The 24,835-nt window shown below is 42.0% G+C and overlaps 1 protein-coding gene across 1 annotated transcript in view; it reads right to left on the reverse strand.

The window, feature by feature from the left end:
- Positions 1 to 1,562: 1,562 nt before the first annotated feature.
- ABCA1 (ATP binding cassette subfamily A member 1) overlaps positions 1,563 to 24,835 on the reverse strand; it is a 99,925-nt gene continuing 76,652 nt past the window's right edge. Inside the window, exons 28-46 of the mRNA XM_081804081.1 lie at positions 24,671 to 24,765; positions 23,327 to 23,359; positions 22,151 to 22,256; positions 21,250 to 21,324; positions 20,593 to 20,762; positions 18,895 to 19,072; positions 16,616 to 16,731; positions 16,375 to 16,519; positions 14,776 to 14,899; positions 13,397 to 13,526; positions 13,017 to 13,137; positions 12,072 to 12,134; positions 11,363 to 11,469; positions 8,986 to 9,127; positions 8,467 to 8,601; positions 7,149 to 7,252; positions 6,420 to 6,512; positions 5,595 to 5,838; positions 1,563 to 4,968 (exon numbers count right to left, since the gene is read on the reverse strand). Coding sequence (XP_081660207.1) covers positions 4,828 to 4,968; positions 5,595 to 5,838; positions 6,420 to 6,512; positions 7,149 to 7,252; positions 8,467 to 8,601; positions 8,986 to 9,127; positions 11,363 to 11,469; positions 12,072 to 12,134; positions 13,017 to 13,137; positions 13,397 to 13,526; positions 14,776 to 14,899; positions 16,375 to 16,519; positions 16,616 to 16,731; positions 18,895 to 19,072; positions 20,593 to 20,762; positions 21,250 to 21,324; positions 22,151 to 22,256; positions 23,327 to 23,359; positions 24,671 to 24,765 — 2,322 coding nt within the window. The 3' untranslated portion in view covers positions 1,563 to 4,827. The remainder of the gene's footprint in view (positions 4,969 to 5,594; positions 5,839 to 6,419; positions 6,513 to 7,148; positions 7,253 to 8,466; positions 8,602 to 8,985; positions 9,128 to 11,362; positions 11,470 to 12,071; positions 12,135 to 13,016; positions 13,138 to 13,396; positions 13,527 to 14,775; positions 14,900 to 16,374; positions 16,520 to 16,615; positions 16,732 to 18,894; positions 19,073 to 20,592; positions 20,763 to 21,249; positions 21,325 to 22,150; positions 22,257 to 23,326; positions 23,360 to 24,670; positions 24,766 to 24,835) is intronic.

The raw sequence follows: 24,835 nt of genomic DNA on the forward strand, positions 1-24,835 counted from the left end.
GTCACTCTTCAGGCGGCCATCTCTGACTCATCTCCATCATTAACTCATAACCATGGTTCATTTTCTTCTTAGCACTTACTGTAGTCTGAATTTATTATATATGTTTGTCTACACATCCATTGTGAATGCGAGTATGATTTCTCTACTGAAATTTAAGTTCATTAGAGCAGGAATTCAGTCTTCAACACTGCACCCCAGAACCTAGAAAAGTATATGGCACACAACAGAGTTCAATAAATACTGGTTAAATTATTGTATCATGATGCCAGGCGGATTTTATGAGAGCAATTGTAACTTATACTCACCTTCACCAGAAAAGAACCCTCTGCCAGTCTGGTAGCAGCTTAACTTTAAACAAGTTCTTTATCCACTGAGCCACAGTTTACTTGCACATCAAATGGTCCTGCTTACCTCATAGGGCAGATAGCTAATTAGGGAGTAAGTGAAGTGCCTGACAACACAGTAAAATACTTGAAAAAGGTAGCTAATTTTCTACCTTTTCATATTTAATATATGCATTACCATTTCAAAGGTTCCAAGGTTCTTTTGAACCTACAAATGTGTATATAGGCTCTTCTCTAGATAGAAGGTTTTCCTCCAGACTCATGGGTGACTTACATGGTTATCTAAATTACTTGCCTTTTCATCTTTCAGTAGCTTTCTTCTCTCGATTGTCATTTTTCACAAAGAAACACAGCTTTCTGTCATTTCATTGACGTCGCTGTAATGTGAACTTTAAGAGGGAAAGACAGCTGCGATGCTGATTCCAAGTGCTCCAGAAGGCTCACTCACAAACCGAGATCCTTCCTCTGCACGCAGTGGGATGCGCGCCTTAGCAAAGGACCTCTCGGCACCTGTCCTCAGGGCCGTTAGAGGCGGCCCCACAACTCCGCCATGCTGCCTACGAGGGGGAGTCTGACGGAGGTTCTTCAGGTACCGAGATAAGCAGACATCTCTCCTGAGACTTTGCTAGTGAGCTATGAAAATTACATCCACATGTCTCGTCACAGCCCCACATAACCCTGGCTTTCGACTGCACAGCACTTCCTACAGGAGAAAGGGAAGGCACCTCCGATGTTCCTCTACTTTTTCCACTTTTTCTGCGTGCTCACCCAGGCCACCAAACCCTGCAGACCTTGCCAGTATGCTTGGCACACGCTGTCCTTGTATTTTCAGCTTAACGAACAAAAGACCTCTGAAGGCGGCCTTTGTAGCTTCAATACCAAATAAAGCAGTGAGGTTTTTATCAAACAAACTGAGCTACAGAGTATTTCCAGCTCTAGCTTCAAAAATCAGTAAGCTGAATACATTTTACCTAAAAACCTCTTAAACTTACTATTTACTATCTTCCCTGAATTATGAAAGTGTAAACACCCTTTATCTCCAAGTACTCCCCTCAGTTCTCTTTCGTAACAGGACACTTAGCCTTTTCTAAAATTTCTACCCTTGAATCAAAGAGCTTCCCACTACAAGTGGACATTTCTTACTTTCCTAATGTCTTTACAAGCTTTAACAGTAGGTGGTGCTACGAATGCACGGAAATAAATTTGCATAGACCAGCAGAACGGTCACAGCTTTATTTCGTGACTCATTACAACATAGAAATATGCCTTTTTTTAATACTTCATATAAAGTTATTGACATACAAAATTTTTTTTCTTTTTTTCCTTTTAATGAAAATGATTTAACTTAGAAATCTGTTGTGAAACTTTTGTCTAGTTTTGCAATTCTCAGATATTCCAGTGCAAAAATAGATCCCATTAGAGACAGCATAAAGTGCTTGGAATGAAGAGCCAATGATAAAGAAAAAGCACAAAAACATAGCTTCATCCTAGGGTATAAGAAGAGAGAATACTTAATCCTTGTGGAAATAGAAACATTCTATAAAAGGGATGCAACAATTTTGAAGAGAATTAGAGCTATATTACTAGAGTACTCTTACTAGTAAATAGTAACAAGGGTACAAATTAGTATCTCAGTATCAAAGTGGTTCAATATTATATATGACACATGGCTCTTTGGAAAAAAATTTACCTGATATATACAACCACGAGAAGAAAACAGACAAATCCCTTTCGTCAATGATTACAGTGAATGAAAGACGTGCAACATTTAATCACCACAATGCACACGCTTTCAGTACAGAGATTGAAATACAGTAGTCTGAGGTTTGGCTGTTTTTTAACAATGAGCTGTGCTGGATGTTTATGTATGTATAAAGGGCTTTGTGATTGTTTTCTTTTGTATTTTTCATATTCACAGTTGATAATAAAGTTTCCAAGGTGTCCAAAAGAAGCAAAAGCGGCAACCTTTGGACACTTTGAGAATTTTTGAAACTCACATACTTATATTTCCACAGGGAATATATAGAAATTTTACTTGAGTAGAGTTGGTAAAAAATTCTACTATAATTAGGTTTACACAGGAAAATGTAGAAGATTACTATTTGGGTAGTTTAAAAGGTAACAATGAAGTCAGGGTGTAGCTATAGATTGTTTCTAGCTTCAGAAGAGATCCTTGGAAATCTATATTGAATTTTTTTTTTTTTTTTTCCCAAAACAGTTCACAGTCTCTTTTGAATTTTTTAAAATATGGCCTTGAAGTCAGAGTAATTAGAGCCAGGAGCTGCTCACTGATTTAATAAAATAGAGAATTAGAACATGATTCTAGTGAAATGGGAAAACTAACAAAAGTTTGATTTTGAAAAATATTAAATAAGGAGAAACTAAATTATGAATTTTATATCATTAAAGACTGCACAAAATGTAATGACCTCATCATGCCAATAGTTACTGGAAATGGGCCTTCATTACTTGTTTATCATTTTAGAAAATATTGGCATTAATTTCTAAGTCATTTTCTTTTGCCAAACAAGTTATGTGATAACTTTCTGTAAATTTTAAAAAACAGATTTCAAATAGATGTGAAATCTTAACACCTTTAGAGTTAGTATTTAAATTTTAGAAAAAGAAATTAGTAATGATATTGAAAGATGGCTTGAATTTCACCCAATAGTACTTCCCTCATATTTTTGTTGTCTCAAGACAGATCACATTAAGCATTAGTGAAATAATATTTTTTAAAGTGTTTATTGACTAAAAAAATAAGACTGGATCAGAAAAGTCAAATGTATTTCATGTGGGGGCATTTGCTGTTTTTATTTTTTTCATGAGAAATTCAGGACTGAAGAGATGAAAAATTTGAGATTGTCAGAATGGGGTATCTAAGATCTTCAAAGCCAATTTTCTGACAGTACCAAATATACCCATAAGCACAAGTTGTGTTACTCAACAAGTTTTAAAGTTATTGATCTTTTTTGTGAAAGTATTCATTGTTTAGTCTTGTGACCCTTATGACAGACTTTTTTGGCTTTTGCACTGTTGCTATTTAAAAAAAAAAAAAAGGCTGCCCAGTATTCACTGGGATCCCACAACCACAACAACAAAACCTATATTTGTAAACCTGTTAGCTGAGTAACATGGCACAGGATATCTACTGAGACTTAATTCCTCCAGACCCAATCCATCCATACACGGTCAATTCAGCTACAACATACACTCAAAAAATACTTGATTAACAAGCGGAGATTAAGAGTATTTTGAATGATCTTAAAGAAACTCAAATATAATGCTGTCATGAGATCTTGACCACCACATTGTTTTCTGGTCACCAGGCACTAATCAGAGGTTCCCTCTGCAAGCTTCCATGAGAAATAAAGCTAGTGGGGCCACTCCTCTATGCCACGGGGTTCTACAAAGAGGCCATCCCAGGGGATTCACAAGTCACTGACAGAACTTAAGATTCCAAACAACATTAAAAGTACAAAGATTTTTGTCAAAATACAACTCTATCCTTTCATATTCTGGATTAATTTAAAAAGCCAGAAATAACACTACACTTGGGTCAAACAGGAAGATCTTGAGATGCAATGTACCGTGTTAGCAGACAACCAGGACACATGGACACAGGCCTCCCGAGGTTTGAACAAGCCAGCTCTTTAGTCCCGTGACCTGGCCTCAGCAGCTTGCAGCCGCAACAGTTTGGCGGCTCTTTGCTGCTTACCAGGATCTAAGTATATTTAAAGAGTCCCAGAAAAGTGGCCCTGGAGACCCATGGAACCAAGTCTCACCTGTCTTGAGCCACCCACACTTGCAATGTTACGGCCACACCAGAGCAGCTCATCAGAGAGGGAAACAATGGAGGGCTTTCCCCGTCCAGGGCACCATTCTGTCACCTGATACCGATGCTGATGGACTCTGAAGCATAACAGCTGTTGCAAAAGTGTGCACGACACACCACGGTCCTTCAGGCTTTCTGAGCAACTTGGCACTAGTCATTCTGGCACACTCATCGCCAGCAATGGATGTGTCGCCGGGAAACCAGTCTCCTGGCATGGCACGGCTTCGTGAATGAAGATGTAACACGCCTTCTGATTTTGATAAATAATCACTGGCCATGATTACTTGATTAATTATTGTTGCAACCCCAGTGAGAATACAAAGGAACAACAACAAAAAAAGCGTGATTTCAAACCCATATGTCCGCTGGGTTCCATACTAGAGTTTCACGTAGGTATAAGGTAATAAACTAAATTCAAGTCTTTTTCACTTGAGAGCCATACGAGACATAGACTACAAAGGCACTGCCCCTGTAATGGAATTCTGTTTTCATTGCATTGAATTGCATTGCATTGAATAGTATCAGTACAGTATCCAGTTTACTTCTTCCCACAAAAAACGTCCAGCTCTTCTTTTGGAACACTTCACATGGTGCGGAGGAAGGGCTAGTTCCTCCTTTCTTTTAGTCAGCCTGTACGAACAGTATTCTTCATACGTAACTTTCTTTCACTTTCTCATCCTGGAGAAAAGATGTGAGAACTGCAACATCGACTACTGTCTGGTTTTTGTGTAATGACAAGTCCTTTAAGTGGTCATCATCACTTTGGTCCTTGGCGAAGTTTACAAATACCTGTCAAAAGAAAGGTGGACTTTTGTAAATACCTCTCTACTTGCTCCTCCTTTATTCTGATTGCATTTCACCATGTGGAGATTAATTCAGGTAGCAGAACACAAGATCGAATAAGTAGATTAAGTAGAAAACTGTGTGTGAGGGGGACGGGGATACCTGGAAAAAGCCTTAACCATTTAAAAACTGAGCTTCCCTATTGCCCCTCAAATCACCAACTGTTCGGTCGTCTATTTTGATTCATACAGGCCTGATTAAAAGGGAAGAGAAACATAAACTAACATTTACTGAATAGCTACTAAGTGCCAGAATCCGGTTGGTACTTGATGTTATCTAATTTAAAATGGGATAAGACACCTGGCAAAATGTCTGGCACATGGTAGGTACTCAGAAAATGATAGTTACTGTGATTATTATTACAACCTATTCTCACAATAACCCTCTAAAGTAGATAGAATCATCTCCCTTTACACATTCAGAGCGGTTTAGTAAAAAGCATAGCTTGTTGGAAATCAGAAATTCAAGCTCAGACAGCCAAATCTGCTCTAGGACCCATAATGGGAGTGGGGGAGAGGAATCAGGAATCTTCACCCTGAAGAATCAATCTGTTTTGGACATTCAAAGCTTACTTGGTCAAGCGTTGTCTGAGAAACAGAGTAGTCTTCTATGTGGAGTCTCTTTTTGCTCTGGGAAAGGATGCTGAATATCCTGGCCAGAGAAGATAGTGAAGATGGAAGCTGGTACTGTAGCATGTTCCGGTGCTTCTCTTTGAGGACACTTCCCGGGAAGGCAAGTCCGAAGAACTCCTGGACAGGCTTCAGGTCAGGGTTGGACCCTGCTATCCGTACCACGATTGTGTAACCATCTCCAAACCTGAACACAGGAAAAAAAAACCAATGGAAGATCCTCAGGAAACTTCTCAAAATAAGTATCTGAGAGAAGGAACTGGTTACCATTTACTGAGTATCTATTCTACATGACGTGCCATGCCAAGTGCCTCGGACACACGATTCCATTAGATCCTCCCCTGGACACGTGAAGTCTGACATGTTACAGAGAAACTGAAGCCCAGGGAATTAGTCACTTGCCCATGGTACAGAGCTCCTAAGTGGTAGGGCCAGGATGTAGACCCGTTTGTGTTGGACTCCAAAGCCTAACCATACTGACATGTGTAAAACTCCCCACCGCATTTGTTTAGCAGAGCCAGAAAGCAGATATTCCTAGGATACAGACTCAGAAAGGTTAAGTGATTTGTCCAAGGGCACACACCAGGAAAAGGTAAAGAGAATTCAAATCAGTCAAGTCTGTTTGACTTCAAAGCCCCCATTCTTTCCACTATACCATTTTGTTCAGTTTATTTCCCCTTATTTTAGAGCCACCATTTATATGCTCACAGAAAGAATAAGCACAAGTGTTCTCAGCAGGTGTTATCCCCAAGAAATTATCCTTGTTACCTATTTTTCAGATGTTGGACGCTGCCGAGACACCTGAACCTCCCATTGACCATAATTGCCATCCTAGTGCAAAGAGCTTCACATTCTTCCATACTGTGGGAAAACAGAGATTTTTGTTTTAGAAAGATGCTCCTCTAACCATCCAAACATCATAGGACATCTGGAATTTCGAAGAAATAGATTCCCAGCTTCCTAGGGCACAACTGCCTCCTATGACAAATACACCAAGATGTGGGGATAACGCTGTTTACAGCCATGCTGTTTACACTTATAAAAAAAGAAAAAAAAGGTGGAAACAGTCCAAATATCTACAAAAAGAGGAACAGTTAAATAAATTAGGGTATTTCCTATTGGAATACTGCCTACTCAGGGCTATAAGAAATGATGACACATCTAAACGTACTGACTTGAAATAATGTTCACAAGATATTAAGTGAAAAAGAACAGTGTATGTACAAAGCTTGCATTTTGCTTGTAAAAATACACACACACACACACATGCCTGGTGTGTGTGTGTGTGTGTGTGTGTACAGATTTGCACAGGAAAACTGCAAAGATATATAGCCCAATGACAGCAATGGTTGTGTCCTAGTGATAGAATTTCAGGTGATTATCACATTTTCTCTTTGCCTTTCTATACTTTCTATTTTTTATACAATGATCACATTGCTACTTGGAAAACCTTAAATAAACACAACACAGATGCCACGCCAAGTCTTCACTACTGACCTATGAGATGTAAGCACTACTGATCTGCCTTCCTTGACAATACTTAGGGCACAATTCCACAAGAATCGCCGGGCTTTGGGGTCCATGCCTGTGGTAGGTTCATCCTGTAATTAGAATAAAATAAGTCCTATTATTTGTTAAAACACAAAGACAGATTTGTTTTTAAATGCAGAAGCATCTTTAAAATAGCCTAAATTTGGGGCGCCTGGGTGGCTCAGTCGGTTAAGCGTCTGCCTTCGGCTCAGGTCATGATCCCAGGGTCCTGGGATCGAGCCCCGCATCGGGCTCCCTGCTCAGCGGGGAGCCTCCTTCTCCCTCTCCCTCTGTCTGCCTCTCTGCGTACTTGTTCTCTCTCTCTCTCTGTCAAATAAATAAATAAAATCTTTAAAAAAAATAAAATAAAATAAAATAAAAGAGCCTAAATTTCAACTTACCAGTCTAGTTATTTCTTGATAGACCAAAGAACCAGACCTCACACACAGCAGTAAAATGCACACTTGTTTGTAACCAGTTCACTCTTACCAATGTGTCATTCAAGTGGGAAACTCAAATTTTTGTAAAATTAAATTTCTCCAAATGAATAGAAAGGGAAAGGAAAAAGCTATTTAGTTTCAATCATCTTTTCATGACTGACAAGTACACACTAAAAATCCTTTTTGTCTGAAATCTCTATTAAAGTGCATATCAGGTTTGGGTAAAATTACTTTTCTTCTTTTTTTATTCTAGCTCATTACAGCTTGGCCTGTTATATTGTACTTGCTAGTCTTAGAGAAACAAATTGCAGATCCAAATGGTCCAGATAACATTAAAGCCTTAACCCAAGGCTTCTTCCTGTAATCACTTCCAGGCAGAAGAAAACGGGTCAAGGGGCTATGTCCAGTTTAATCTTCTGTTTTCCATCTATTTGTATGTTAGGACAATGAGCCAGGTGCCACCCTGGGGATCTTGAAGCTGTGTCCACAATCTCCATCTTCAGGAGATGAACACATAGATCGTCAGAAAGAATGTTCCAGAGAAAGGTCAAATCACATATCCAAGACTCAGCCCCACGTGCCGGGGTGCCCCAACACCAGAGAAACAAGGGCCCTGGAGCATCTCTCCTTTGGAGCATCGGAGGGCATGGCAAAGCCACCCCAATGTGTATCAAGGAGAAGAACAAAGGAACTTCCTTCCCTCTGGTTTTCTAAGGCTGCTCTGCCATTCCTGGTCGGAGGAAGGATGGCCAGTCCGGCAATATCCCTAGACGTACAGGACTTCAGGGAAGTGATGTTTTCCATTCAGGCCCAAACAAGAGTGCTCCATGCACAGTCATACTCACCAGAAACACGACAGGGGGCCCGCCGATCAGAGCCATGGCCGTTGAGAGCTTGCGCTTGTTGCCTCCACTGTAGTTGCCAGCATATTTTTCTCCATACTTTACAAGGCCCAGTTTCCGAATTGCCCATTCACCAACCTAGAGTAATAGAAAGGACCTTGACTTTTGTCTGATTTGTTAATCATGCTTTCTCACACTTGTATATGATTCTTTACAGAGTAGAACTAGGAAAATTCTTCTCACTGAGTAGATTCTATAATATCAAGTGCCAAGGAGCCAAAAAGCAGGGGGAAAGGACTCGTGGGAGTGGGCACAGCACTTCCTCTCTGCTCTCCAGCACGTGTCTGTCCACTCACCCCTGCCCCCACCCCCACGGACTCCCACCCTGCAAAGTAGGTGCAGAGAGCCAGCATTTCATATTGCTGCATCCATGCATAAAAAGAGCCTGAAGCCAGTGGTCACTTGAAAGGTATACTGTCAGCCTGCCGAAGGGGGCAGGCTGGCTTCTAGTGCCCCCCGTACCTTGCCAACTTCTTTCTCTGGGACTCCTCTCAAGAGGGCAAAGAACTCCACATGCTCTCTTCCGGTCAACAGCTCTGTGATGGCATCGAACTGAGGGCAATAGCCCATGTTCTGATGGACTTCATGGATGTCTGATAAGATACTGCAAAGGAAAAACTGGTCAGGTTTCAAGCATTTAGAGAGATTCTGATCAGACAGTCTTGTCTCATGTTCCTATAAAGCATGCTTGCACATGACAAAAATAACCAGTGAGCACACTTGCTGTAGCTTGAAGGAATAATCTTTCTACCCCACGCCCCCCACCCCCCACCCCCCAGAGGCCAGCCCCTCTGGCAGTCAGGGTTCCCGCCTCTGTCCTGCCTACTGCTTGCACCTGGCTCTCCCAACACCTCAATCTGCAGGCTCAGTCCCATTTCAAGATTCCCAAGTCCATCCCAACTGCAGCACTACTTCTACCAACAATCCCACTCACACAATCCTGGGGCTTTAACACTAAGTCTCCATCCCAGACTTGGCCCTGTGATCCAGTCATACATACCAAGTACTCTGTTACTCCAAAGTCTCCCTCATGGCCATTCAGACCCAGAGGAGGCCCAGCAAATCTGGGTGTGACCTCCCTCCCTCTGCTGTTTGCTGCCCATACATTGACTCGGCCACAACATGGTCTAGACCCCCTGGTCCCACTATTTACCCAACCCGGGCACCCTCCTGGTTTTTAAGGGTTTTGTTTTGGAGATCTTTGTTTTATTTTGCTTTTGTTTTTGATCACAGGCTCTCCGAAAATCTGGTGACCAAAAAATATATCTACATACACAGCTTTAAATATATTGGTGGAAGCAGCTTTTGGGCCCAATGAGGCCCATCTCAGGTTAAGAATCCTTGATGTGGGAGAAGCTCAGTGTCCCATCCAGTCTGCTGGCTGCACATCGGCCACCTCTGGACAGCGTTTGGCCTTTGTTTGGTCTTCTAGCAGTATTCATTCCCTTCTGCCTGTTTCACACTCCCAGGTCCAGCCCTTTCCAGAGTTATGATTGAGAGGCCCACAGACGCCGTGCCTGGCCCTCCCAGCAACACTGCCCAAGCCAGCTCTTACAACAGGTCGCTGTGATAAACCTTAGTTTGAGCCCATTGCTCCCATTGCTTTGTATCCCAGGAACCTGGTAGAAGGAACAAGCCTGGGGAAGCAGATGCAGTCTTAGGCCTGCTATTCCAGAATTTCTGTTCTCTTAAACCTTCTCTACCCTGCTACTGAAAAACTGATAAGAGACAAAAGAGGGGACCCATGAGTACACTAAGTCCCTCACTCTTTTCAATTTTATTGGCTATTAGCCCCCTATCTATTATTTCTAAATTGTGAGTCATCACCCACTAGTGAGTTACAAAATAAATTTAGTGGGTCACGATAAGATTTTTTTTTTTTTTTAAGATATGTCTATTTATGTGATTTTGTGTATTTACTAGGTTGAGGGGTAAATGTATTTGCTACTATGGGTCATGGTCAAAAAAGTTCAAAAGCCACTGTCTTACACCACCTCTCCATATAAAAAGCCCAGAGAAGCCCCACATATTTAGAGTACCCAAGGGTAACATTGCCTAATAGGTCTCTAAAGTGGAGGTGCGCCTAAAGATCAGATTGCTTAGTGACCTGTGCATTCTCAGATAATGGCCTATTGTGGCCTCGATAATTGATACCCTTTAGGGAGGGCAATTTGGCAAGTACATACCCTTTTACCTTGTAGGAATGTTCCCTGAGGAAATAAAAGATGAACGCAAGGACATATTTACATAGTCAAAAACAGAAATTAATAAATGTCCAGCAATAAGGAACTGATTAAATAAACTGCAGATAAGTGTACATGGGGGAGGGGGGGTTTAGGCAGCAGCGCAAAGGCTACATCTTAGAATATGCAACCCATTAAGAAATGTCCATACTAGACTCAATAAACTAATTTCAAAAATCTAGATATAGTATGATCTCAATTTTACAATACATTTATATGTGTAAAATAGAGAGTTTGGGGGTGGTGGGAATGTTCTAAAGCTGGATTGTGGTGATGAGTGCACAGCCTTGTAAATCGACTAGAAATCACTAGAAATCACTGTACTCTTAAGACAAGTAAACTATATGCTATGTACAATTATACCTGAATAAAGCTGTTAAAAAAAAATAGAGGGAGACTGGGAGAAAAAAATGTAAATAGTAGTTATCTTCAGGTAGTGGGATTATGGATGATTTTTATTCTTGTCTTTACACTTTATCTATTTCAACATTTTTATAAATTACATAGTACCGTTATAGTCAGAAAAATAAAAATATATTTATTTAAATTTAAAAAAAAAGGCTTTGTGGCAAAATACAGTCCACGTCTTTTCTCACCTATTTTTGTTCAGGAAAGCATCTCCTCTGGTAACAGTGGTATCTCCAGTTAACATCTTGAAAGTTGATGATTTCCCAGCCCCATTAACTCCCAGAAGTCCAAAGCACTGAAAGAGATTGGGTCAGCTGTTTAAGCAAACTTCTAATAATCTGAATATAAATGACCCTTATAAAATAGTCACCTCAGCTTAGTTTTGAGATGACACGACTCTAAAACATTCTTAAATGTCAATAAAGAGTCAAATTTGGGGGGGTTTTAAGAACTTTATAGATATTTAAACATTTATAATGAGACATATTGAGCATATTTGTAAATATTATTGGAGCTGTCAGGCTGAAGCCAAAGTTAATGTGTAAAAAACAGTAATGGAAGCCAACCAAGTCACATTTCACCACCTAATTTGCCTAAAGGGCATAAAAGAACACAAACATGAACGAGAAAAGAAAAAAACCTACTTAAAAAAAATCTATTTGAATTTCATCATCTTGAATGGATCACAAAGACACATTCTGGATGTGCATTCTTTTCTTAAACTGCCTGAGATTATCCAAAATTGTTGCTTTTTGACATCTTCTCAATGACTGATTGCTCCATATAGACATAAATAGAGAAAGCTTTAAAAACTTTCAAGCCTTACAGACATTGTTGTTTGATTGGGTAGGTAATATGAATTAACAGGGCCAAGTACAGGGTAGACAATGCCTTTACCTCGCCAGGCGGAATGCCAACGCAAATCCTGTCAACGGCAGGCTTCCTCTTTCTTCTATATATCTGCAACCAACAAAATGCAAAAATTCAAGAGCCATAGTGAATCACAACTATCGCAAGCAACTGGGGAAGAGGGAACTATAACCCAAACACACCACGAAGCAAGGCTCATCAATAAAACTAAGTCACATATTTGATATGCCAAGAGCCATGATCTGTCTCTGTGTCTGAATGATTCAAAAGCTTAAAATAAAAGTGAATTTTTTATTTTTAATCTATTATCAACCTTTTTAAGAGACATTGGTCATTTATATCTACATAATTTTTCATTTACTTGATATTGTAGGCATTTTAAAAATTAAATTCTAGGGACACCTGGGACGCGGTGGCACAGTCGGATAAGCGTCCAACCCTTGATCTCAGCTCAGGTCTTGATCTCAGGGTTGTGAATTCAAGCCCTGCGCTGGGCATGGAGCCTACATTAAAAAAAAAATTCTACAGGGCCAAAATGTATAATCCAAACACTGCAAATATTGTACATATTATAAAAAAGTGAACTAGAGTGGGCTGAAACAAACTGTCCTGCTGAGCAGCAGAGACATACCAGCTTTTTAGACCATGATACTCAAAAATCAACCATTTATTCTTCCTACCTCGGCTTTGACTAGATATACAATTTTAGTATGTTTTAACAAACACATAAATGTAAGTGTGAGAAACAAATATACTTGAGAACCAGACTTCACATTACAGAAGTATTCTCAGTAGGATTTCTTTAATTAAGAAGTCCCCTCAGTGTATCTTAAATAAAATTAAATTGATAGAAGTTTGGTCTAGATGCACATATTCTTTTCATTAATCAAATCAGCAAAAATGCTCATTTCCAACATATAAAGCTGAAAAAAACTGAAGACAAGTTGTTACAGCCTGTACTCACTGCCTCACCTTAGTCAGCTCCTTGATTTCCAAGATGTCGTTCTGTCCTCCACCATCAAGAATTCTCTGTCTTTCCCGCTTCACATCTTCATCCTCATCATTCAAAGGAGGAAGCTTTGCATCTACAGGTCTTGGGAGAAACATTTTAAGAAAAATCAGTATTTCAAGGTATTTTTCAAGACAAAGATCCAATTTTTAAGGAAGTCCTTTAAATCTACTCTCCACAGTTTTTAGGATCAGCAGTGCTGTGGGCTAGAGAATGCCCACATTAGGAAAATTAGCTGGATCGTCTTGAGTTGAATGCAATGCAACCACCACTGACCAGTGATTCCCCGTGTTCTTCTGTGACCCTCAACCAGATGCTCCATGAGTTCTCAGAAAAAGCTCACCTGGGCCTGATGAAGAATCTGTACTGGATGAGAACAGTGATGAGGAAGAACACCACCCCTTCCACGGCCATGGCGAAGAGGTTCCGTCCCACTAAGTCCCAGGACAGTGGCGAAACAAAACGGTTCTCCCCTGGTAGACACAATGCAGAGATCCAGTTAGAATGGAGGCACCAAAGACCATGGCCCTTCCTCAAATTCAGGCTCAAATTTATCTCTGTTCCTAGAAACACCAATGGTTATTGCCTATGACAAGGAGGAAAAATTAAGGGAGTGACTGATTTAGGGTAGGGTTTTGGGAAAATATATTGTGACTCATTATCAGTCAGAATTTCAGAATCAACATGTATTAGACCTATAATTTCATATCTTATGTTTCCTTTTTAAATGAGACATGCCGAAAATCCTTTTTAAAAAAGGCAAGCAATCCAGGGTAACTTCTAGGGTATTTTAGCAAACTTTAAGTTTCACTAAAGGAAGATTAGAGAGCACTTTAAAAAGATGCCTCTTGGGGCGCCTGGGTGGCTCAGTCGTTAAGCGTCTGCCTTCGGCTCAGGTCATGATCCCAGGGTCCTGGGATCGAGCCCCACATCGGGCTCCCTGCTCGACGGGAAGCCTGCTTCTCCCTCTCCCACTCCCCCTGCTTGTGTTCCCTCTCTCGCTGTGTCTCTATCAAATAAATAAATAAAATCTTTAAAAAAAAAAAGAAAGATGCCTCTTTCAGTAGCATATAATATAACCTAGTGAACCAATTAAATCACCCGGCTTTATGGGAATATTCCTTACATTCCTTATGTATCTCCTTTGTACCTGCTAGATGGAAAAAAAAAAAAAAAAAGTTCCTCTCCTATGTCTATTAAATAACATGGCCCATCTAGCTATATGAGCCAGTGGATAAAGAATAGTAATGTGGCTACAGGAGAAATATTTTTAAAGACTCTAAAGACAGAAAGAGCTGCAGTAAATTCCCTTTTTATAGACTGTGTAAAAGGCCCATGATTTTCCTCATCGTCAGAGCCAAAGTTTGCAGCCTTCCTTCTGATTCTCTGGCCTGTATCCAATTCTCAAATTGTGCTTTGAGTTTTCCAGTGGCTAACAAATGCAACCAGTGGCATTATGCCCTGGATTCAGGATAAAGCCACTGTTTTTGTCCTTACCTCTAAACCTCCCCTCTCCTTTTTCTCAATGCTATCTGAGACACAGACGAATGTTCTATCCAAAGACCCATGCCACATCCAGATTCATTGTCATGAACCTTTTCTCAGTGGTGGGAAGTCCTATGCCCCGTCACCAGCCTCTTTCCAACCCAAAGTCTGGAGAACTGAGGCTCACGAGAACGGCCATCTCCAGGCAAGCACCCTCGAGCCGCTGCTGTCACTCACCAAACCTTTCCAAGGCGTCAGCCATTGCCTGGTTTTTCACCATGTCAATGAGCCCCCGTCCCAGGCAAAAATGTGGGAAGATCAAGAATACAGACTTCAGGATATCATTGATGTTATTCAGCTTCTAAGAAAAATATAGTAAGAGAGAAACTGAATGTCATTTATGGTTTAGGCTAAAAATATATCAAGGTCTGCAATAATGGGAGAGAAGAAAAATGTGATTCCCCGGGGTCAAACTGAACCTTTGAATTCAGACACCAATAAGAGTGGTAGCCACAGCTGATGACATATAACATAATAAAATTTCCTCTTTAGAGGATTTGCAGTAATGCTATGAGTGTGGAGAACTATGAGCAAAGTTTAGAAACACGGTTATGTTTAATCAGAAGCAAATCCATAATAAAATACTGGCTTAGCATTTCAAAAGCAAATTGCTCCTGTCTGGGTCCGTATTTCAGCTTCAGGATTTTGTTGGCATTTTAACAATTCTTCTTGTGTACATCAAGCCAGTGGCCAAACATCCAACAGTTACATTGCTGTGGGCTGAATGCCTTGTGCTAGGGCACAGGGCGGGCAAAGGTTAATAAACAGTCTCTACTCTGGAGGAAATGAGTGCATCATTGGAGAGGTGTTGTACAGGAGGTGTGAAGTGAGGGCTTTTGGGAGCACTGGGGACGGAGAGAGCCCCTCCCATAGGGCAGGAAAGGAAGGCTTCACAGTTGAGCGCGGTCCTGAGGGGTTAGTGAGAGAAAGGAAGTCAGACCTACAGGAGAATGGAGGGTTTAAGGAACAACCAACTCAGATGAAGTTACAGAGCCTCGGGAAAGGGTGTGGCGGGATGCGGCCAGGAAGGGCCGTACAGCTCTGAAGGCCTTGCGTGCTAAGTTAAGGTGTCTGGACAAAGACAATGCCAACAGGAATGGGCAGAGACCCTTAAAAAGACATGCAATTGGAAGAACTGACAAGGTAAACAGTTGAATGTGGGAAATAAGCAAAAGCAAAGTATATATGATGCCCATACTATGGTCAGCCGGGGTGACCGGGTGGATGGTAGTGCCATCTAGTGTGACAGGAATGGCAGGACAAGTACTAGGTCCTGAGGGAGAAGATGATGAGGACGGGTCAAGTCCGGGGTATCTGGAAATAACCCAAATGGAGCCACCCGCTAGGCAAGTGAAAACGTGAGACTAGAGTTCAAGGGAACAGTCAGGGTCAAAGGCAAAGATCTGGGAGATAACAACGTAAGACACAGAGAGGGCAGTCAGTAAAAGCCTCGGGAATGAACAGCATCACACAGAGACACATCTGAAGTGGAAAGCAAAGATGGCAGAGCACCGCATATTGGGAAGAGCAGCACCGAAACAGAAAGGAGTACAAAAGAACCTGTCAATGGAAACCAAAGGGTTTGATCAATCAGAGAAATATAAGGAAAAGGAGGAGAAAGAAGTGCTACGCAAACCCAGAGAGGAGAGAATCTGAAGGACAGAGAGGTCTGCGGTGTCAGCACCACAGACAAGTGGTATAGGATCATGATGTGGTGCGGTCCTCTGGCTCGCAGAGGCTCATCCCTGCAGGAGGTGCTCTTCCTGCAGGACTCACATTGTTGGTAAAAAGCTCCAGCACAAAAGTGGCCACACTGCCGTTGATCCCGATGAAGAGGTTCACGCTGGTGAGGACCACGTAGGCTGTGCTGGGGATCTTGAACACGAAGGAGGCTGGGTACATGAGAGGTGTGATCGACCACCTGGTAAGGCACAAAGACAAATGTCCACTGGGTGTCCCCTGCCTTCCCTCAGACTCTGGGCACCATATGCCTTCCACCCCCCAAGAGGTGCCTTACCCGTACAACAGAAGTAGAAGGGCCAGCACAGGCAGGTTGGTAGAGGACACATAGGACTTCTGCTGGAAGCAGATGAAGATGATAATGACCAGCGTGGCAGGGACCACATAGTTGCACTAGAAGTGGAACAAGGAAATGGAGTTTACCCCTAAGTCAGAGACACAACACACCCCAAGTCTTCACCATCACAGGACAAGAAAGGGCAGATAAACAGAGAATAACTTTTTTTTTTTTTTTTAAGATTTTATTTACTTTTTTGACAGAGAGAGACATAGCGAGAGCAGGAACACAAGCAGGAGGAGTGGGAGAGGGAGAAGCAGGCTTCCCGCAGAGCAGGGAGCCCGATGTGGGACTCGATCCCAGGACCCTGGGATCATGACCTGAGCCGAAGGCAGACGCTTAACGACTGAGCCACCCAGGCGCCCAACAGAGAATAACTTTGAATTAATGAAGCCACATAAAGTATTCACCAAAATACTGACAATACATTTTGACAAGCTTTTTACCCTGGCTGATTTTATAAACTGCATGCCCTTTCCATCTTTCCAACAGCTAAGCCAAGGTGTCACGCTCAGTAAACTTACTGAACGATGGATTCCCGGTCAGAGTAATTGTAATTTCACAGGCAGCAAATAAGCTTCCATGATTCTTCCTGGAGATGATTGTGTGTTTTATAATTAATGCTATATTATAGTCTGCCCAAGTTCAAGCTCACATCTATTTATAAGCACTTACCTCATAACATCAATGTCAGAATTGTTTCATCACACTGAGAATAATTTTAAAGTCTGTCCTGACAGTGTATCAAGCCTTACAATGCAGATATAAAGGCTTGACTACAGGACAATTATGAGAATTCATAACTGGTAGAGCAAAGCACAGGCAGGGAGGTGAGAGTGGGCTTGTTGGCTGTTAAAAGAATTTGAGCTTCGGACCACAGGGCTCTGCCTCAGTCCCATCCTTCCCCATAGGTTTATCAACAATTTAGATGAAGACCTGCTTTTAGCAAATTTCAGAGTCTTGAAACCAGGAAGTGACAGATAATACACAGGTAGCTAAGTGAGGTCTCTCAGTTCACAGACTTGATCTTTCATCTCTGAATCCCCTGCGCTTGCCACAGTCAGATACATTATGAGCACTCGGTACGTGTTTATGGAATGAAGTAATTACTGGGGCAAGATAAAAACAAAAACAAATGGATAGGAAACAAGATGCAGTGTAACAGGGATAAATATAAAGTTTATAAAGTTTCAAAAAGTCAACTGTATTCGTGTAGAAGGAAAGAGACCCCATTCACCAATCATTCTGGGAAATGGAAATTTCAGTTCGCTACCAAGTTGCTAACAAGACAGTGCTTCTTCTGCATGCAAAACCTGTGGGCTGAGTGATGAAGGTATGGGATAAAGATCAACTCTCTCTAGACTTGGAACCCTTCAGACCAGAGCCTGAAGGGTTAGTTCTGGGCTTGGCTTTTCCAAAGGAACATTAACAATGTGGAGCATGGCCACAGAAAGTCAACATATCACAAGGGTGACAAGTCTGAGAGGCTTGGTCTAATCAGCACAGACATCATCCTCACCGTCATCACTCGCATTTGTATAGTGCTCTGGAGATTACAAAGTGTATTCTCATATATCATCTTATGTGGGGAAGACTTGGGTTAAATGAAAGCTGTCTTCAAATACCCGAGGGGCTGTGCAGTGGGAGGAGGATTAAATTCATTCTGTGTGGCTTACAACTAATGGAAGTCAAGGAAGATATATTTCAACTCCACTTTACAAAAATTAGAACTTCAGAATTCTTTGAAGTCCTCCATATTGGTCTGAACAGAAGCAATCTGTTAGTGCTGGCACAAAACCGTATCTGAAATGGATGGATAGGCTTCTGGGTCAAATGTATAGAGTTTCCAAATGAAAGATGGATTTCCTACTAAGGCAAAGAACACCCTGCTTCTGGAGGTGAAAACCTACCAGACAGGGTAGAGGCACTGGAGTTCTAAGAGTCTTCCAGCTCGAAGTTACTTTGAAAAGTGGTCACTTAAGAAATTAGTGGTAGTGATGGTAGTGGTATTCATTGCAGTGTAGACAGATTTTCTCTGCGGTGTGAGATCAGCTCCGTATTTGATACCATATTTAGTGTCATGAGAGTATACAACAGCCTCTGCCTTTCCTTTTTCATTCACTTTGACTACCTAAAACACTTTTACAGGAGCCAGAGGCTCTTTCATCCAGTCCCCAGCCCTGACGATTTAGAAAGCGGCAGCAGACTGGGGTTCTTACCATATCCCACACGAAATTGGAAAGCCAGTAGATGACAGGCTTTACTCCACTGATGAACTGCAGGTGCTTCGCTTTGCTGACCCGCTCTTGGATCAGGAACACAACAAAGCTGGCCGGGACGAAGGACATCGCGAAGATGACACAGATGGACACAAGGACATCCACTGACGTGGTCATCCTGAAAAAGAAAGGCAGTGAGGATATGAGGGATCACCGATGCAGTTGAGAACTCAAGCAAGATACATGCATGCACGAGTGTGTGCACACACGCACGCGTGCAAACACACACACACACACATGCACGCAAACACACACAGAGATCTGAGATGTGAGGCATAGCCCAGAGGGAAAAATCCATTGACCAAATGTATTTTATTCAGGGTTAAAGATGATTATTTTCAATTTAAAAAAACCCTGATAATTAAAATGCAAAACTGATTCCAATGAGGCAAAAAAGAATCCATTGCCATAATGAAATTATTTTTTTAAAGATTATTTATTTACTTAGAGAGAGAGAGCATGAGCAGGGGGAGCGGCAGAGGGAGAGGGAGAGGGAGAAGCAGACTCCCCGCTGAACAGAGAGCCTGACACGGGACTTGATCCCAGGACCCTGGGATCATGACCTGAGCTGAAGGCAGACGCTTAACCAAATGAGCCAGCCCGGCGCCCGCCATAATGAAATTATTAAAGGAAGTCTGGCATTCACTTTGGCCTTCACTTTGGCCTTCTGTTCTTGACCCTTAAGAGCATTAAGTTGTAAATGTTCACACATATAGGACTAGTGTACCTTGAAAATGAAATAAAGCAGAAGTATTAGTGTGAAACTATTCAAGTAAGTTAATTTCTGGCTGTAAATAAAAGTGAAAACAATAGTGTGTGCTTATCAATCTAACAAATAGCAAAAATTCTATCAGATTCTATTAAAGGAGAACAGTTATAAGCCCATTAAACAGGACGTAACAAACTATTTTTATATGTATTAATTTTATATAAACTTGGTATAAAGATCCTATTGGTATATACTGATATTCTATATGAGCTAAGCAGAAATAGCTGTGCCACGCTCTGGACACAGGAAAGAATCTAACACGTGCTGAATATCAACAATGTGTTGAGTGCTGGACTTGGCAATTTACATGAATTGCCTCATTTAACACCATACATCTAGAAATTTAGAAACCAGAGTCACAGATCTCTAGGATTCCAAAGGTTACGCACTTTAAACTGTGATATACTGGCTTCAAACTTCACTCACACACACACACACACACAAACACATGCGCGCACACTTGATTCAGGAATTAAAAGGACAAGCTGATAAAAGCATGCTTCACCAAGTTTAGGAAACAGTGGTTTCAAAACTAATAAAACTGGTTTTCTATGAACGACTGTGTTAACCGTGAGTTAAATTATTTGAGGATTTTATTGACAATGTCACTTTATATAAATTCACTCAAGGTAATGGTTTTTGATCCATCAGAATCCTGGATCTTCTGCAGTTTAATCCCTGACAGCCAGTTCATGAAGTGATCATTTTCTGCCCAGGACCCGAATTCACCCGGACCTACCATAATGTAACTGTATCCTCAGCCGGCACTCTTCAACCAGCTGCACGCTTCCCTCCCCTACTCCCCGGCTCCACCAACAGCCTCTCCTCTCCTCTCCTCGCCCCACCCAGGCAGACTCAGCCATGCTTACAGAGCCACTTCCGAGAGCTGCTGCTTGGTGAGATTCAGGGGGTGATTGAAGGCAGTAATCCCATACTGGCTGGGGTTCTCTCCCTTCTGCAGGCTGGCCCGCAGAATGGCATTGTTGATGACGTTCAGGAAAGAGCTGATGGCATGCCAGCCCTTGTTGTTGAACCACACCTAAAAATAAAAGACACCAGGTACAAAGTGATGCTTCCAAATCCTGCTCCCGGGAGTAGCTGTGCATGCACATTTTCAAAATGCCAGTCGTACACCAAGATGAAACATTAGCGTCGGAGGACATGGTGACGTCCTAACAGAGGCCAGGGTATGCGGAGCACTGACCAAACGGCCAGGCACCACGCTGCCTACCTCGGCTCTTTAACTCATTCAATCCTCACTACAGCTTTAAGGCGTGACTCCTGTCTTGGTTTCTTGGATTAGGAAACCGAGGCTTAGATAGGTTAGGGAACTTGGTCAAGGTCACAGCGGTTCCCTCAGTATGTCTGGCGGTAAAGCCAATTCTCTTTACCACCATGCTGTCTGGCCTCCACGGTAAAATCAGTAGTCTGCTCTTTTCTGTCATGAATACGCCTATCAACGTTATGAGCTGAAAGTACTTAAGTATTATTGTTCATCAAGAATCTACTGGAACAGAGGACCTCACCTTGACGTTATTTTTCGTGTCCAGTCCTGTCATGAACCTCCCCAAGCTGCTGAGAAATCGATCTGCAGAACTGTCCTGTGAACAACAGTAACCTGCCTCAGTTGGGATGATTCACAAGGGAAGGGCAACAGGACAATCCTATGAAGGGCCACATCGTTACTGCCTTGTTCACCCGAGTGAGATATGAAACCACGCAGGACTGGCGCCCGAGAAATAAGTGATGACCAGAAATCTAAAGCATTCATGTTGCCATAAACCACACATTCTGAAAGAATCACAGGGACACTGTGTGACTTCAAGTCCCAAGATGCAGAGGTCTCGCTTAACCGGGTGGTAAGCATTCTTCAAAGCAGTCCCCTGGGTGTCCCCCTGAGACCCAGAACTACGCTCCATGGGCAGATGCGTCGGATATGTGGGGTCTGGGCCTCAAAAGCGGAGTTACAGACTCTAGGACTACTGCGGATGCCCATCATCCTAAAATCCATGCCATCGGAGCTCTCATTCTCATTTAAATAACGGGAAACCCAAAATACTGAGAAATGAAGTGACAGCCTCCAAGGTCCTGCCACCAGCTTAAAGGAAATGATTCATTTCCTTTTTAACCAGTGATTGTTTCAGGTAAGTGGGTTTGAAGCCCAGTTTATTTACTTCATGAAGTGAAGTTATTCTGAGAGCTTTTAAACCTCTGAAATTTTTTTTTGACCTATGTTTTCAGATATTAAATATCTGCTGAGTAGCTCAGTCTTGGCCGGCACAAGATCAGTAGATGCCAAAAATGGCTTTGGATTCAAAGTCTTCAAAACAGTAAGTGGCAAGGTGATTAAATGTACCTGCCAACCACTCCCACAGAGTGGCAACTCTGGGCCCATTTTTCTGACATGTCCTAGGATGGATACCGTACCTTGGCCAGCTTCAAGTGCTTCTTCACTTGCTTGATGGCATTATTAACTTCTTGACTTGAAGGAAGTGAATGAGAATTACTGGCACCCAGGGAAAACCCTCCATACCTAAAAGAACAGCCTAACATTAAAATACAGTGTGGTACACGGTATCATTCAGCAGCAGACGTCACATGAATGTGTGCAGGCTTCATGGAGGGGAATTGCTTATTCAAAGCAAGACCAAAGTTAGACTTGGAGAAAGCTGCATCTTGGCCTCCTCTGAGGACTTCTGGCAAGCTCTTAACTCTTATGGTTACTGCCCAAGGGGGAAGAAGCTGCACTGTGATTACACACAGCGTGAGATGGCTGAGACCCTGAAGAAAGAAGGGTCTTTCGCCTCACAGATGCTCCTCCTCCCACCCTGGTGGTCCCGGCCTGCACCTGCACGTGGGTCTCTGGGTGTCAAGGCAAGCAGACGGGGAGTTAGGGGAGGACAGTGACCAGAACAGCCTAGGGAGGGCTTAGAGACAGGCCATGGCTCTTTCCTAGCATGAAGGCCACTTTAGGGGTCCCAGTCTGCATCTGCTCTGTGCCGAGTTCTGTGGGTGCTGGCCCTTGTGAAAAAGGCAAAGAGGAAAGGTGGGCTGCAGTGACAGAGCTAAGTTTTGGGGCAGCCATATAAGGCATCTCATTCTCTAGGAAGTACAAACTGGCTTCAAGTGTTTTTCATTCCTTTCTTCCCTAGTGCCACCTGGTTCCTTCAAAACTGAGAGAGATAAAGGAGTTCAAATACTGTGAAAATAGATAGCTTTGATGCCTCTTATTTCATCTAAGACCTTCTTGGTCTCATTATAAAGGCCTGAAAAATTGTCCCGGAGTCCCCAGGACCCCCTTGGGAATCTGATTTGGTGGGGAGGAAATGTAAATAGAATAAGGTATTTCCCTCACAACACTGTGCTTCCCGGTTAAATCCCTAGAGACCTCCAAGAAACTGCTGAATCTCCTCAAGGGGATCAGAAGGCCAAACATTTCAAAGGCATCTGAAGTGGGAGCTGAGCACTGAGAAGAAACACCAAGGGCAAAACAATCCCCACACCCCAACTTCCTGGGATCTGAGATATCGGGATCAAAGTCATCCTTCTGAACTACAGGAGTCCAGACAAAATACAAGCGAGCACAGAAAGAGATCAACTTACCTAAACTCATTCACCCAGATCTTGTTCTTTAAACTGCAGAAGCCAAAGAAAAAGAAACCAAAAATCAGTTCAAAAAAACATTGATCCTATTCCTGATAACACAAAAGAAGTTACTGTCTACCTGAGGAGACAAGCCAGGACAGAAAGAATCCCGTGATCAGGCTGCGGGGGGGTGTACCCATAGAAGGACACCCCAGTCACCAGGTCTTTCCTTCTCCCCATTTTAAAACCTTGTCATTTATAAGAAAATCATGCTTTGGATTAAACCACTTCAAAAACCACCTTATAGACAAAGATGTGACTGAACTAAAACTTTTTTTTTTTTTATTCTTTTTAAGTAAGTTCCACACCCAACATGAGGCTTAAACTCATGCTTCTGAGATCAAGGGTCGCATGCTCTACAAACTGAGCCAGCCAGGTGCCCCAAGACTTACTGAATTCAAGGTAATATGTCAACTACAGAGGACATGGAAAGGTTATGCCTCTTTCTCGGAAACTCGACAGTAATTATCATTCAAGCATTTAAAGTCACTGAGAACACCTAACAGAAAAGCCCAACAAGCCAAAAGGACACCAGAACAAACATTTCCTGGGCATCAAGTATTCAACGCTGTGCCTCGATAGCCCTGGAAACTTTGGGGCTGTTCCAAGGCTCCACAGCCACGTCAGGCCACCTGGACTCCATAATGCCACATATTGTCCACATTATCACACGTTCCATTCACGAGAGGCACTTTATATATATCAGTGTCCTTCAATCTTCCTAACAAAATAATAAGAGCAATGGTATGATCACATACTCTACAAACAAAGACTTTTTAAAGGATAACTCGTTGCTCCTGGTAAAGCAGATGGTAAGTAGAATTCAAATTTGAATCGAGATTTTTTTATTGACATGCAACTGACATAGAACACGATGTAAATTTAAGGTGTATAACAGTTTGATTTGATGTATTTAGGTATTATGATTACCATGATACCTCCATCATGTCCTAAAATCATCACCTCTTTTTTTTTGTGGCAAGCATATTTAAGATTTAGTTTCTTCACATCTTTGGAGTATGTAATATAGTATTGTTAACTATAATCATAATACTGTACATCTGATCTCCAGAATTTTTCTAATGCACAGCCCTGTGATTACACCAGGCAGCCTTACCTTGATGCTGACAACTTAAAGTTCATAATACTTATCTTTTCTAGGTTGGGAGAATACCCTAAACTTCCAAAAGCCAACATCAGGCCAAAATTTGGGATTTTTCCCCATCAGTGTGCTATTTTTAGACCTGTAATTCCCCTAATCAGGACTGAAAAAAGCAAGGGCCAAGTTTAGTAAATAATGACCTTTTGGCTATGATCTGCACATAGGTCTTCACCAGATAATCCGAAATGTTTCTTCCCGTCAGGTTCTGAAGGATGTCTGCAGTGTTCTGTTTTCTCTGTCATCACAGAAAAAAAACAAGCGCAAGTGTCTTTATGCGCCACAATTGAAACAGGAAAAAAAAAAAA

The sequence above is a fragment of the Leptonychotes weddellii genome, chromosome 14 (assembly GCF_054177405.1).
Source record: "Leptonychotes weddellii isolate Sample4059 chromosome 14, ASM5417740v2, whole genome shotgun sequence".
Taxonomy (NCBI): Eukaryota; Metazoa; Chordata; class Mammalia; order Carnivora; family Phocidae; genus Leptonychotes; species Leptonychotes weddellii.